At 38.5% G+C, this 15338-nt stretch overlaps 1 protein-coding gene across 1 annotated transcript in view; it reads right to left on the minus strand.

Moving 5' to 3' along the window:
• Positions 1 to 15338, minus strand: part of LOC144444995 (neural cell adhesion molecule 2-like) — a 136534-nt gene that overhangs the window by 44911 nt on the left and 76285 nt on the right. Inside the window, exons 9-11 of the mRNA XM_078134546.1 lie at positions 13150 to 13243; positions 7722 to 7886; positions 2036 to 2158 (exon numbers count right to left, since the gene is read on the minus strand). Of these exons, the coding sequence (XP_077990672.1) occupies positions 2036 to 2158; positions 7722 to 7886; positions 13150 to 13243 (382 nt within the window). The remainder of the gene's footprint in view (positions 1 to 2035; positions 2159 to 7721; positions 7887 to 13149; positions 13244 to 15338) is intronic.

Below are 15338 nucleotides of genomic sequence, written 5' to 3' on the forward strand. Positions count from 1 at the left end.
CATATCCGCTTTGTTATGGTTAATGCATTCCTGCCAAAATTAGCTTCAAAATCCCATTACGATGTGTCTTTTCCAAATTTGCATGCACTCTACATGTAAATACGTTATAAATGTAAATACATGTACATGAACAATTGTGTCATTCTCCCGCACACTGTATACAAGTACATAGTTTGTACTTCTAAAAAGAAAACATTTATATGCAACAATACTCTATACAGTGGTTTAATTTCATCTTTCTAAACTTTTGAATTTTCTATGGTAATCACTCTCTAAAAATATGTGCTCCAAGAACGAACTCGGGATGAATGTATGTGCGGTTCTTGGAGTCGGACCGTAGAGAGTACATAAAACTACACTATGATACAACACCGCAATCCACAAACTATTAGTTTCATGACATGAAGTATGAACAACAGCGTGAACTTTCAATTTGACAGAGACACTAAAAGTTTGATATAAATTTTGTGTCGCTGAGGAGAACTATTAATTCGGTGTTCACCAAGATAATCATTTATTCTTGAACAATGAAAAGCATGTAGTGAACTGTAAATTCACATAATGTGTTTGATCCCGTAACAAAGCTAAAAAAAAGTTTGTTTTAGTGAGAATGATGTGTCAGTATAAATTTATAAGTTTTCAGTATAGACTACTGTCCAACGATGTGGTCTATTTAATCATTGCTTCGCCCATGAGGGAAGATGCTTCGCCGTAATGGCTGTGCTATTGATTGAAACCCTTTCTAACCACATCTGTTAATAAGTAACCAATCAAGTGGATAAGTAATGATAATATCACGTCGTTTCTAAACTACCCAAGACAAGGCTCTTCACGTCAGCAAACGGTCATGGGGCACATGAAACTGTTGAAATGTTTTGCATACGATGGGTCATATTCAAATTTCACAGGTCACACTACACAGAGATGTAGAACTTGAAGGTAGTTACAATCAGATCTGACTAAATCCACAATACCTTGTTCTACAACTTTGATGCAAAGATGACAACTGTACTTTTGCCAATAGTAAGCCCCATTTGTCCCCTCTTTATGATGCGTCCCCAGTGTCAAATATGGCCTCTGATACGTACTGAATTATACTGAAATTGAAGTATGTATTCTTAAGATATGGCCTAATTACTGAAAATAATTAATTATGCAAATTATTCATTAACACTGTAAGGTACATCAACAAACTTTATAGGACATATACATTTTCTTAAGGTTAATGTATGTACTAAATTATATTGAAATTGAAGTATGCATTCTTAAGATATAGCCTAATTACCAAAAATAATTAATTATGCAAATTATTCATTAATGCTGTAAGGTACATCAACAAATTTTATAGGACAAATGTATGTTGTTATGTTTAACGAATATACTGAATGTACCAAATTTCATTATAATTGAACCAGACAGACACATAGACAGACATCCCCCTTTTAATACCTCCCGTACCCTTACGGGAGGTAAAAATGATTGAGCCACCCATTGTTGGACGATCAATTGTTTTTCGGTAGATCCAGTGACTTCTCACTAGTAGCGGCTGGTGATGCTGCTAAAGTAAAATCTGTGTCAGACAGTCTGCCACCACAGGAACGGGGAGATCGGTCTTTCATCTTGGAGCAGTGGCCATATTCAAAGTTGAGAATAATGGTAAAAATTTAACCCAATTAGAAACAAGTTAACAGTTTGCAAAAGTATGCAAACAAAGCGGCTACGCAGCATACATCTTCTTATTGGTGTAAACGGTGACATTCTTGTATAAATAATGAGATTCCAGAGTGTTCCATTTCAAATCAGGGGCTTCTGATGTAGTTAGTAATCAGATGCGAGCATGTTAAAACGGAGGGGGATATTAACTATGATGAAATTCCTGTGTCCCAGAGGACGCAGTGGTAATTTTTATCGGGGTCCCAAGTCCATAATTATGCGTAAAAGACACAATATATTGCGACATGTAAAACCCTATAATCCAAGAAAAAGTAATTCTAAATGTAATAAATGGTTGATAATCCAAGAAACTGATACTTACGTAATTCTAATGTAGTAAATGTTTCATAATCAGAGTACGCACTGTAACCGACTGGATTATGACAGGCCAGTTTAACCATATAAGTGGTGACTGACATCAAACCTGTTACATCTATCTGTTCACCTGCAGTGACAATAATACAACAAATCAAATCTGTTACATCTATCTGTTCACCTGTATTAACAATACATAGCCCCCCCCCCCACACACACACCCTTGACATACATTTATACTTCTATGTGATTGAATGGAGTCATGATTTAAAAAAAATTGGTGTTACCAAAACAATTATTACAAAGTGTCTGATAATGAAGCAAATTGCTGAATTTCGATAATTGAACCTGAAGATCAGAGTCAACGCCAAAGGTCAATGGTGCTAAAGAACATTTAAACATGGCAATATGGGGTTAGACACTTGAATTGTAATTTGTACTGAAATGAAATTCTATAAAAACTAATACCCATCTTTTAGCTTACATTTGGGTGTCCCTCTGCTTTCCCTTGTATTTGTCAAGTAAATTGGTTTATGTCTCCCTGTGCACCTTGAGCATCCCCTTAGTGTGGTCACATGACTGCTACTATCCAATCTCAGTATACTGTGCTATATACGAAAACAACATGCTAAAAGACTGGAGGCTATGAGGAGGAGGGTGGAAGTGTAAAGCTTCTACTTTGAGTTTGGGGGTATACTTCGGTGCCAGTCTATCAAGGAAGGCGTCACATTCCGTCAAAATGACGTAGTGACGAGTCAGTGAGGTCAGTCACGCTCGTCGCTACTGGATGAAAAAGGGGAAGGAGTTTACTTTGAGTGTCCGTAACAGGGCTACTCTTGGTTAATTCGATCGCAGTGCCAATAAACCAGTCCAGATGGGATAGAATGCATATGTTGTTTGACAACGATTCACCCAAGGACCATACGAAGGAGTGAGAAACCACATAGGATTTGAAGGAGGTATAGTTGTCATCGATGGGCAGCAACTGGACGATCCGTTTGAAATTCCAGAACTGAACTTGTTGCCGCTGAAATCACCGTCAGCGGTATGAATCACCAATGCATCCCTCAATGGATGTGGAGACATGCCTCCTTCCTGGGCTAGGTGATCAAAACGATTGGAATGGTCATCCTGAGGGGTGCGAGACAGATCACTGTGTCTTGACTCTGAGATGGATGGATCAGGAGAGGGCGCTCTACCCTGAGTGGCAGACACGGGAATGGGATGGCCGAGAGGGTGTTGTTTGATCCCCTGCGACGGCATCCTCTCTCCCTAGGGAGTGGGGACTCATTGTCACCGGACCCTGTTCAGGGTTGATAATAGGTGGAGTTCACCCCTGGAAACCATGTCTGGGTTTCCTCTGTGTTTTGAAAGCTGGTAGTAAATTTACTAATTGGGTTCAAAAATTTGTACTAAATTTCAAAAATTGCTAGTAAAGTTTAACCACATCTAACACCTCATAAAATTATAGCTGGGATTCTTGAAATGTGTCATACATTCATTTGGTCTGTTTATCAACAGATAGTATTCATACTTTATTTGATAAAAGGGAAGGGAACTCTGAACATTGTCAACATTATATCAAGTGTCTGTGTATGGTATATCAAGTGTATGGTATTTTGTTTACTGGATAACCAACTATGGGGGTTGTTAGATAATGTTTTTAGTTGCGAATGTATCTTCCAAAACAAGGGGCATGAACAAACAGATTGTTCCGATACTGGAGTCCAATATTAAACAGAGAAATATTCTCAAAAATCAAACTACATCTAATGGTTGGTAATGTAACATCAGCCTATAATTAAAATGTCTCGATTACGAGAGACAAGTACATAACATTGGGACTTACAAAACATGACCAGGGAAAACAAATGAATCTACCAGTGAACATGGGAACAATGCTTTAATAACATAAACTGTGACTGATGAAGAAACCCAAAATGTCAGTATCGAAATGCCTCACAAGTGGCTAACTAACTTGCTTTAACATCACACAAAATAGTGGAGATACATCCACAACTAAAAACTTGATCTAACAACCGTTAGTTGTTTTTTCTGTGAAACGAATAGTCAGACTTGCATACGGAGTAAGTCGTCCCTTCCTTCTCTCGGTGTTGAGGGATACGCGTGCACTAGCTGTCGTCTGCAAGTGGGAGTAGTAAATGAAATACATACACTTGGTATAATGTTGACAATGTTCCGAGTCCCCTTCCAACTTTTTACATTCTTCAAGTCCATTATTCTTTCTTCTTTGACAGTTTCTTGTGTAACATTTTTATATCTTGCCGTAGCTGACTCAACTCACTTCTTTTGCTTTGAAAATCGACAATGCAAGAGGCTGAGCTCATCACCTGATAGTGTAGCCGCCATCATGGATTGAAGGCAGGCTAAGACCTCATGATTTTATTGTACAGCGTCATTTTGTCTCGAATGCTACTATTGGACGAAAACCGATAACTTGTTTATTACTGATTAATCATGAAACATGATACAATTTTAAAGCTTAAACGTGAGCTAAAAACGCTTTGCAGTTAGGTAGGCATGTTTAGGTTCCCAGGCGCTATATGACTGCCTAGTATACGTGTAATTCTATCATAAATTTTAAGACTCACTCCCTGAAAAAAATCGTAAACGTCTCAAAAAATAGTAATTTATGAAATTTACAAGTGCCAGTGGAAACACAGCATGTTGAATGGTTTGCTGCCAGGCAGTGGGAGCACTGTGTACCGTAGAGGGTGCTGCTCCCTATGGTACAAAGGCAGTATTCACTGTCATCTGTGCCTGAGCCCATTGTAATATTGAGAGGGCCGGTTGTCACAGGAAGCTCGCTAAAAGGAACAAAATTACAAAGGAGTGTCTCCAAGGTGAGAAAAACACTCCGGGTTGTGCTCCCAACTGGTTGGTCATACTATTGGCCATATTTTGTTACATAGACTGACCGGTCATGTTTGACGGCAGCGGAAATGTATTGTGTACCACTGTAGTGGCATGACCATCATCAAAAGGGAAGTTCCTGACCTCTGTACAAGGGATAAGTCCCATTCCTCCCTGTGTAATCATACCAATCAGATGAACTTGCCTGTCATTGGACTGAAAACGTTGAGGGAGGGTGGAGTCATATCTATTGGCTGATAGATCGGACTCCATGGTCCTTAAATCTCCCTGTGGGTTCGACCGGGGCGGTGCAGCGACAACCACAAGCACTCCAGGATCCCGAGAGATATTACTATTGCCTTGAAAAAGACAGTTTTCTTGAACAATGGAAGCGGACCTACCTTTGCTGATATACTTACCAATGTCGAAGCAGTTCATTCTCTGTGTTGCCATGTGATGTTGTTAGTCTCACTATGCACAGAAAACAAATTCCACTGACGCTCGGTCCAATGACTGCAGTGCTCACACATATGGTTGGGTTGGCAAGATCTGCAGTCCGAACAAAGGTCATGTCATCGCTCATAATGACTGAAATGAATTGTGGCGTGGAGAACGCCAACAGGCATGACACAGAACACGAGAAGAAAAGCAACAACTTAGCTGGGATCCTGGGATATTCTGCGAAGTGTCCACCACCAAACTCATGTAAACTTGGCACAAGAGGATAAATCAAAGCAGAGTCCAAAGCTATGCACAAAAAAATTGTTTGTTTGTCAAGGTGTACTGGAATTGGACAGTAACAGTCATGTGACCACACTACAGGGATGCTCAAGGGGCACAGGGAGACGTAAACTAATTTACCTGGCAAATACAAGGGGAAGCAGAGGGACATCCAAATGTAAGCTAAAAGGTGGGTGTTTGTCTGTATAGAATGAATGCATAATGTATTCACGTTTTTTAGTTATGTGGTAAATCATGATTGTTCACTACAAATATGGTTGCCATTTAGTAAAAAGTTTTATGAGCACCAAAAATAATGCAAGTGTATGTTTATCTGGTGCTATATTATCTATAGACATGATCTAAAAGACATTGTCCACACATAATTACTACAAAGTGTCTGGAATATGTAAGTAACAGCTTAATTTCGATGATCTACCCTGTAGGTCAAGGTCAACAGTCACTCATACAAGAAAACTTGCATGTGATTATATGGGGTTAGACACTTGAATAGCGTCTGTATTGAAGTTTTTGAGATATGCAGTAATGTAAAGACCTTATACTAGAAATATGACTGATGCCACTCTCGAAAAATTACATGAGCACCAAAAAGAATGCCTGTGTATAGTTCTATGTTGGATCTCTACATGGCCAAGTATAGAGGGTTGTTGGATCTCTACATATCCAAGAATAGAGGGTTGTTGGATCTCTACATGTCCAAGTGTAGAGGGTTGTTGGATCTCTACACTTCCAAGTATAGAGGGTTGTTGGATCTCTACATGGCCAAGTATAGAGGGTTGTTGGATCTCTACATGGCCAAGTATAGAGGGTTGTTGGATCTCTACATACCCAAGTATAGAGGGTTGTTGGATCTCTACACGTCCAAGTATAGAGGGTTGTTGGATCTCTACATATCCAAGTATAGAGGGTTGTTGGATCTCTACATATCCAAGTATAGAGGATTGTTGGATCTCTACATGGCCAAGTATAGAGGGTTGTTGGATCTCTACATGTCCAAGTGTAGAGGGTTGTTGGATCTCTACATATCCAAGTATAGAGGATTGTTGGATCTCTACATGGCCAAGTATAGAGGGTTGTTAGATCTCTACATGTCCAAGTGTAGAGGGTTGTTGAATCTCTACATATCCAAGTATAGAGGGTTGTTGGATCTCTACATGTCCAAGTGTAGAGGGTTGTTGGATCTCTACACTTCCAAGTATAGAGGGTTGTTGGATCTCTACACGTCCAAGTGTAGAGGGTTGTTGAATCTCTACATATCCAAGTATAGAGGGTTGTTGGATCTCTACACGTCCAAGTGTAGAGGGTTGTTGGATCTCTACACGTCCAAGTATAGAGGGTTGTTGGATCTCTACATACCCAAGTATAGAGGGTTGTTGGATCTCTACACGTCCAAGTGTAGAGGGTTGTTGGATCTCTACATATCCAAGTATAGAGGGTTGTTGGATCTCTACATGTCCAAGTGTAGAGGGTTGTTGGATCTCTACATGTCCAAGTGTAGAGGGTTGTTGGATCTCTACATGTCCAAGTATAGAGGGTTGTTGGATCTCTACATGTCCAAGTATAGAGGGTTGTTGGATCTCTACATGTCCAAGTATAGAGGGTTGTTGGATCTCTACATATCCAAGTATAGAGGGTTGTTGCATCTCTACATGTCCAAGTATAGAGGGTTGTTGGATCTCTACATATCCAAGTATAGAGGGTTGTTGCATCTCTACATGTCCAAGTATAGAGGGTTGTTGGATCTCTACATGTCCAAGTGTAGAGGGTTGTTGGATCTGCATGCCCGAGTATAGAGAGTTGTTGGATCTGATAAAGTGCATTGAACAATGTTGGACGAGTGTTGTTTGTAAACACACAAACATAACATTAACAAGCATAATAGACAACAATATAGTTTTGTATGTTTTCATCAAAGAACATTTCAGTTACCATTGCAAACTCAAAATGCTGCAGTACTCTTTAGATCTCTTGCTCATAACAAAGTATGTAATTTGGACACATCTGGTTTATCTAATCTGACTCCGTTTGGTTACCTTGGTAACCATCAGGAATAACTTTTAAAAACATGTGATATTTACCTTTAACATATGTATATTCTGTTTCTGTGCCTGTTGGTCCTTGTTTGATGACCACTTTGTATCCATCAATTGGCCATCCACCAGTGTCAGCAGGGTCAACATAACTCAGAACAACACTATCTGGATATATCGATTCAACTATCATTTCTGGTGACTGTGGTGTAGCTGCAATAACAAATGTATGGTCAGCTACTACCACTAAGATTTAATCATCATTGTTGGCAGTAAAATCTCATCCAAGTATTTACCCAGTCTTGCTTTAATGTAATGTTGTCTTCTTGAAAACAAGTATTTATACAAGACACACTCCCCTCAAATACAAGACACACTCCCCTCAAATACAAGACACACTCCCCCTCAAATACAAGACGCATTCCCCCTCAAATACAAGACACACTCCCCCTCAAATACAAGACACACTCCCCCTCAAATACAAGACACACTCCCCTCAAATACAAGACACACTCCCCCTCAAATACAAGACACACTCCCCTCAAATACAAGACACACTCCCCCTCAAATACAAGACACACTCCCCCTCAAATACAAGACGCACTCCCCTCAAATACAAGACGCACTCCCCCTCAAATACAAGACACACTCCCCTCAAATACAAGACACACTCCCCTCAAATACAAGACACACTCCCCTCAAATACAAGACACACTCCCCCTCAAATACAAGACGCACTCCCCCTCAAATACAAGACACACTCCCCTCAAATACAAGACACACTCCCCCTCAAATACAAGACACACTCCCCTCAAATACAAGACACACTCCCCCTCAAATACAAGACACACTCCCCCTCAAATACAAGACACACTCCCCTCAAATACTTTACTTATATGTGACTGATTGGAGACATGATTTAAAAGAAATTGGTGGCAACAAATAAATACTACAAAGTGATTGATAATGAAGCACATTGCTGAATTTCGATGATTGAAACTTAAGATCAGAGTTTAAACCTTGCAATACAGGGGTAGACATTTGAATGTTATCTCCATGTATGAAAAACAATTGTTTTTGAGTTATGTGGTAAATCATGATTACTCACTACAAAAATGGCTGACATTGAGTAAAAAGTGATTATGAGCACCAAAAATAATGCAAGTGTATGTTTATCTGGTTCTGCATTATCTATAGACATGATCTAAAAGACATTGTCCACACATAAAAGTGTCTGTAATATGTAAGTAATAGCTTAATTTTGATTGTCTACTCTGTAGGTCGAGCTACAGGTCAAAGGTCATTCATACAAGAAAGCTTGCATGTGAGTATATGGAGTATATAGACACTTGAATTGAGACTATGTATTTAAGTTTTTGAGATATGCAGCAATATAGTGATTTTTACTATAAATATGGTTGTCGTTCTGATTAAATGAGCACCAAAAATAATGCTTGTAAACATGATAAAAGAAATTGGCAATGAGTAACACCATAATGTGTCTGTGATAGGCAGGAATTGGCTTCAAGGTGAAGGTCAAAGTCTCAAAAAATAGCATCTGATAATATGGGGATAGATACTTAACAGTTTTTGAGTTTAAATGCAGAAATAATGATTTTTTTACTACAAATATGGCTGCCATTCAGTAAAAGTAATATGAACAAAATAGTGCAAATATTGCGTTGTCGCACAACTTCATGTCCAGGGCAATGGATTAGATATATAATTTTTGGAAGATTTAAAGTTGTAACCAAAACTAAATTTTCATACCTAATTTCCATCATAATAATCCAGCCATCCCATGGTGGAATTGTACAAGACAAGTATAGCAACATCCTAATCAAACTTTAAAGGGATGTGTCTACAAGGTTTTGTACTTCTTTATTTTTTTTAATCAATTTGGAACTAAGTCATACCAATGTAACAGGTTTATCTTTCTTGGTTGTCTTATTGTAATATTTTAAACACCAGCTACATTCAGTTTATATGGGTAGGTGATGAAACAGCTGTCTTACAACATATTACATAATCAAGTCATAAACCAAACTGGCCATGCTACAGGCTTTACCACCAGAGGAAATAGTAAAGTAAACATTATAGCTAATTAACAATGTACTGTTCTCACTGTGTCAGCTATTAATGAGGACAAATCTACACATTCTCAACAAAGTTAAGCTCAACCTACTGGGTAATTTCAAAGTTGAAGATTTTTGAGGAAAGCAATGATAGAATAAACACTTCTAGAAACATCTCACCAAGTTTCAGACTCATTCACTTAGTACTTAGTGCTAGGCGGAGGGGAGAGGGGAAAAACACCGGGTTTCTGGTACACTAGATAACACTACGTGTTTCATACTGTGTTCCAAAACAGCAACTGGTCTTCCAACGCTGAGGGCAGTAATATTAGGAGGAGGTGCGTTAATAAAGTTTTATTGGAAAAGCATCGGGAATTACAAGCAAATCCTATTGTAAGAATATTTAGGCGAGTATCATTCCGGAAACAGAAATCACATTTTCACGCATCAGTGACAAGATAATTAAAACTTTTGATTTAAACAATTTCCTAGACACCCAAGGTAATATACACATCAAATATCATCTTAATCAGTCCAGTGGTTTGTGACTTTAAGTCGTTTACACACAGGCAGAGAGACAGACAGACATTTTGCCATGCCTATAACACTACTGAACCTTATTAGTTCAGTTGTGGTAAAAACTGCTGGCCCAGTTGTCAATCTGGCATACACAAAACATGGACATTTGATAAGACGTAAACGATGCAAATAAACATATGAAATGCCAAATATTATACAATATTAAACAACATCTCACCAAGTTTCAGACTCATTCACTTAGTACTTAGTGCTAGTGCTAGGCGGCCATAGTGCTAGGCGGCCACAGACAAAAGGGTCTGTACAGTGTACAAACCACGACCGCTTTACAGTACCCTTCTTAACAAGCCGGTCCCTACTGGCCGTGGATGCATTCATATACAATTTCAGTACTTGTGGCATAGCTAATTTATTCATTTTGTACGTAAACACTACAACCAATCAGATTGCCTCTTGCATACCACATGATATACAATGTCTTGGCAAGAGACTAGTATGTACACTGAAAACTGACTTGGCCAACTTGGGTTCTTGTTCATTACTGGGACAAGCCATTAGCCAAGCAAGTGGACTTGTTATCAAAGAGTACCAATATTTACACATGTGATGATGGGCTCTTACATAACACAAGTAAACAGCTGTAAAACCTCTATTCGGCAAGTACTCTCGCCAGTGTCCAGCGACCATCATCGTCAACGGCTTCTACAATTTCTCCCCGATCAAATGTGAAAGTGGCCATACTGATACACGTAAAGGGGAAATTAACAATTCTTTAATGTAAGCGAAGAATGTGTGACTTAATTTCATCGTGTAACCTTTTCTCTAATAACAAAAATCAGTATAATTCAAAAGTGTAGTTCACAGCGTAAGATCATTTCTAAGGAGTGAGTCAATTGAGGCAAACCTTATCTCCGTCTTATATCAGTTGTTATCAATTTATTAGGCTATTATAAGTAATGCTACAAACAGCTTTAGAGATGCAAACAACTTTTATGACACCCGTTTTCGCCAGGCAAGCCCGCGGGTTTGTTGCACTTGGACCGCTAATGGTTTGTGACTGTCATGTGCTGAAATTTTATTTTTGCCATCCTACAAACAAGACTGGATTGAAAAATGTATGAACATAAAATAATGATCTATAAATCTTGCCTCAAAGTGTCAAGCAAGGTTTGTGAGAGCATGGATTTGTTGTACTGTCAGACTGGACATCCGATACAATCATGAGTTTGTAGCAAGTACCAAAGTAGGTTACAACATGGATTATCTCAATAGGGCTATGGTTACAACAAGCCAAGATTGGCTGATTCAAGCGAGTTCACTCGAGATAAACTTAATTCCATTCACAACCTGTATTATTGAAGTGTTGTTTACCATGCGTATACTCTTGGTTTTACAAGGAACTGGACCTGGACTGAACACTAATTAAGTACAACCTTTTAGCACAGTGTCTTCGGGTGCACGAGTTAAGAACTCCGGAAGGACTGCAATCATCACCCGTACTAGTATCAATACTCTGTACAGTACCCGAGACGCAGAGCACAGAGACCAAACTAGAGTTAGTACTCCCTATGACACATACATTGTGTTTGTTTTGAAATAACTTGGGAGATTCTCGTACCCATTCAAGATAGCTCTCAGGAGCACATGTATGTATGTGATTTTATTGACTGTTTTCTGAGATGAGACATTGGATTGGAAATGAGTTTAATCAAGCATGAAACAGCCATAACTGATACTTTCAAAGAACACAGAAGGCAAATAATGGGAACATCAATGACATTTCTACCCAATTTGAGATCACATGTTGTAAGTAGGCTACATTGAATACATAATCCAGAAGTGGTTTGTGCTATACCTCGTTAATCACGGTCACTATGCAATGTGTGAAATTAATTTTGAGGTTTTCCTGATTCTTTTGTGAAAAATACGACTTAAGTCTGTAACTCACATAAAATGTTTTGTTATCTAGCTGTCTAATGATTGTGGTGTTTTCAAATTTATGTAAGGGACTGGTCAGTTTCTCCAGCCGGGGGTGGGGGCGGTGGATTCTTAAATCAGGCCGACAAAAAGTCATTGACCCCCTCTATCTGTAAAACCAAAAACAGGCTGACCCCCCCCCCCCCCCCACCCCCATCACTTAATTCTAAAACAGGCTGACCCCTCTATCACTTAATTCTAAAACATCCCATATATAATATTCACATGACAGGTATTTTTTGACTGCTTGACTGTCTTGCATCTACTTTATAAGATCCTGGGTTTATAGCACTATCATAATTATAATTATTGCCTGGTGGCCATATTGGATCGTGTCATGACATAAATTCACATGCATATATATGTCATAGTGTGTTGTCCTTGTACCAAGTTTGATATAAATCAGTCCAGTCATGTCCCAGTAATGGTTTTGGACATGAAAAAATCATTTTAAAAATGGCAGCCCGGTGGCTATATTGGATCGAATCAGACGGAGGGAGCCCAATCCCATTGCAATAGCCCCCACCTAGAGGGGCTAAAGAAATAGTGTCAATGGTGTTGTCGCACAACTGCTTATACTGACATTCACTTATAACTAAACAATTGAAAAATATCATTTAGGAGACAGGTGCTAGAGTCACATGACAGATAATTTATTTATAGGTTAGGGGTCCTACCTAGACTCATACCACAATTTGTTTGCAGTCCAATTGTCAAATGTCATTGAGTGTTGTTTCCTTGGAAACAAAGCATATTAAACAGTGATATAGGAAAAGTACAGTGTTATCTGAATGCGAAAAGAGTTGGAAACTGACTTGTATTAAATATTAAATGACTTGTTATAAACCAGTCTGTTTAAACAATATAGAGTCTTTACATTTACTTACATGTCCTTTCCAAAGTTACCGTGTAGAAGTCATTTCCATGATTATTGACTCCTCTGCAACGATAATCAGCAAAATCATTTGGTTCTGGTATAATCTGTCAAAGTACAGGAATTTAGGAGTAATATTTACCATGTCTTAAGTCTCTGTAGTTTGGTTTCTTTTCTTTTAAAGTGTACATGCAAAGGTACATACTTTTTTTCGTAATTATGTTTATTTTGCCATAAAAATAAATGAAATTGCATTCATACCTCTAAATATTGCGCGCATTGGCAAGAAAGTCGCAAAAATACTTGCCCTCTTAATCCCCTGTGCTTCGACTAACTTCGGCACCTCAACCAGCTCACGAAAGGTGTCGAGGTCCCACGTGTTACAAAAGCCCTCTAAGCCTTTGTGTAATGTTTACTTATGAATTACTAATTACGCTTGCCATATAGTATTATCTGTAAATATTGTCTTCCGACAACAATGGTTCCTTGGTGTTTTGTCGGCAGCACCCGCAGTGAAACATCACCCTACACACATTTCCGAGTGATATAACTGAGTAGGTAATAATGGGTGAAGGCAGTTGAAATCACGTAAAAACTGGACATTGACGCCATACAGTGAAAGTTGGTAAATGTTACCGGGGCCGGGGTTCTCCACGCCACCGGTGTAGCCATGATCAAAGCGAAAAAAGGAAGACAAATAAAATAATTTGAAATGATGTTTTCAAGAAAGCAAGTTAGCTTCATAAAATATTTTATTACGATAGCATTTGTTTTTAAACAATGCGTAGTCCGATTGTATGTTTTGATTTCCATGTTGGGAGTCGATCGTTTTCATTGTGATACATCACATACATCATCGGAATCATATCAAAGTAAAAAGACGCAATGCTCATTATAATGTTGCTATTTTTGTTTCCATTGTTTTGTCTACATGAACAATTACTGTGTCATGCCAATCACATGTCAAAAGTGGATGGACACAGCAAAGTACAGTCAGCACTAAGCTTCACGCTCCCAGGTCAAATAACTTCCACAACGTAAGACATGTCTATCCATCAAAAACTCAAACAAAAATGGTCGGAGACAATACACAATACACCACAGTACGGCCGGCTTCAGTGAACATGGGCCGTGCTTTGAAAGAAGATGAAACCACTTCATGTCACTGTGTGGATGGTAATGAACGCAGTAAAAAATGAAATAAAGTACGTGTACACATAGCTTTCAAGAGGGACGGTTATCCAACAAAACGAATTTGTGGGTCTACTTTCGCGAAGATTTTGAATGGTCATAGATTGAATGTACTGTTACGACACATGCTACATTTGAACAACTTGAGAGAATATTATGGGGAACTCTTGAAGCCATTCTCATTCGATCTCTGTATGTTTGATGGGTATGGAAATATTACATAATTTTCGTTTCAATTACATTGTCTGCAGGAGCTGTTTTCCACCCATTGAATAGTTATGTCAACAAAGGACACTGATAACAGCATTCACTTTATGTAAACAACACGGCTTCACTAGGACATACGTGGTATAACTTATAAGACAGCAAGGCATAGTCAGAAAACAAGCACTAAACTTGCATGGTGGATATTTAAACACAGGTATACTATTACATATAATGTGTACTAGCGATGAGGACATTTGTTTGTGAAATTTACATCAGAAAAAAACTTAAAAAGCAGTGTCATTCAGTCTCTGTGGTTCGGACCACACCTTCCTGTCCTATCCATATGCAAATGAGAGGTACTTACCTGAAGGTGCTCTGTGGCTGAGCCAAGAGTGCCTCATTTTTCGCGCAATTTCTTGTGTTAGAATTATATTGTACTATTACAAACCCGATTTCCTTTATTTTTATGGCAAAACAAACATAATTACGAAAAAAAGTATGTACCTTTGCATGTACACTTTAAAGAACTGAGGTTCTTTTACAAGATATTATCCACCTTGACAGAGTTGTCTATAATTGATCTATTTTTTTTTTCTTTTACAAATTCAATTGTCAGCATAAAACTCAGTCTGCTGTGTGGTTCAAACCTTGGATGACTTGATCTGAACAGATTGTTGTCAGCTTACAAGAACAAAATTAAAAAACAAACAAATATACAAACAAACAAACAACAAACAAAAAAGACAAACATACAAACAAGCAACTACAAAAATGTACTTCCCAAAATAATTTGGCAGCAACTGC

This window comes from Glandiceps talaboti, chromosome 13, assembly GCF_964340395.1.
Source record: "Glandiceps talaboti chromosome 13, keGlaTala1.1, whole genome shotgun sequence".
Lineage (NCBI taxonomy): Eukaryota > Metazoa > Hemichordata > Enteropneusta > Spengelidae > Glandiceps > Glandiceps talaboti.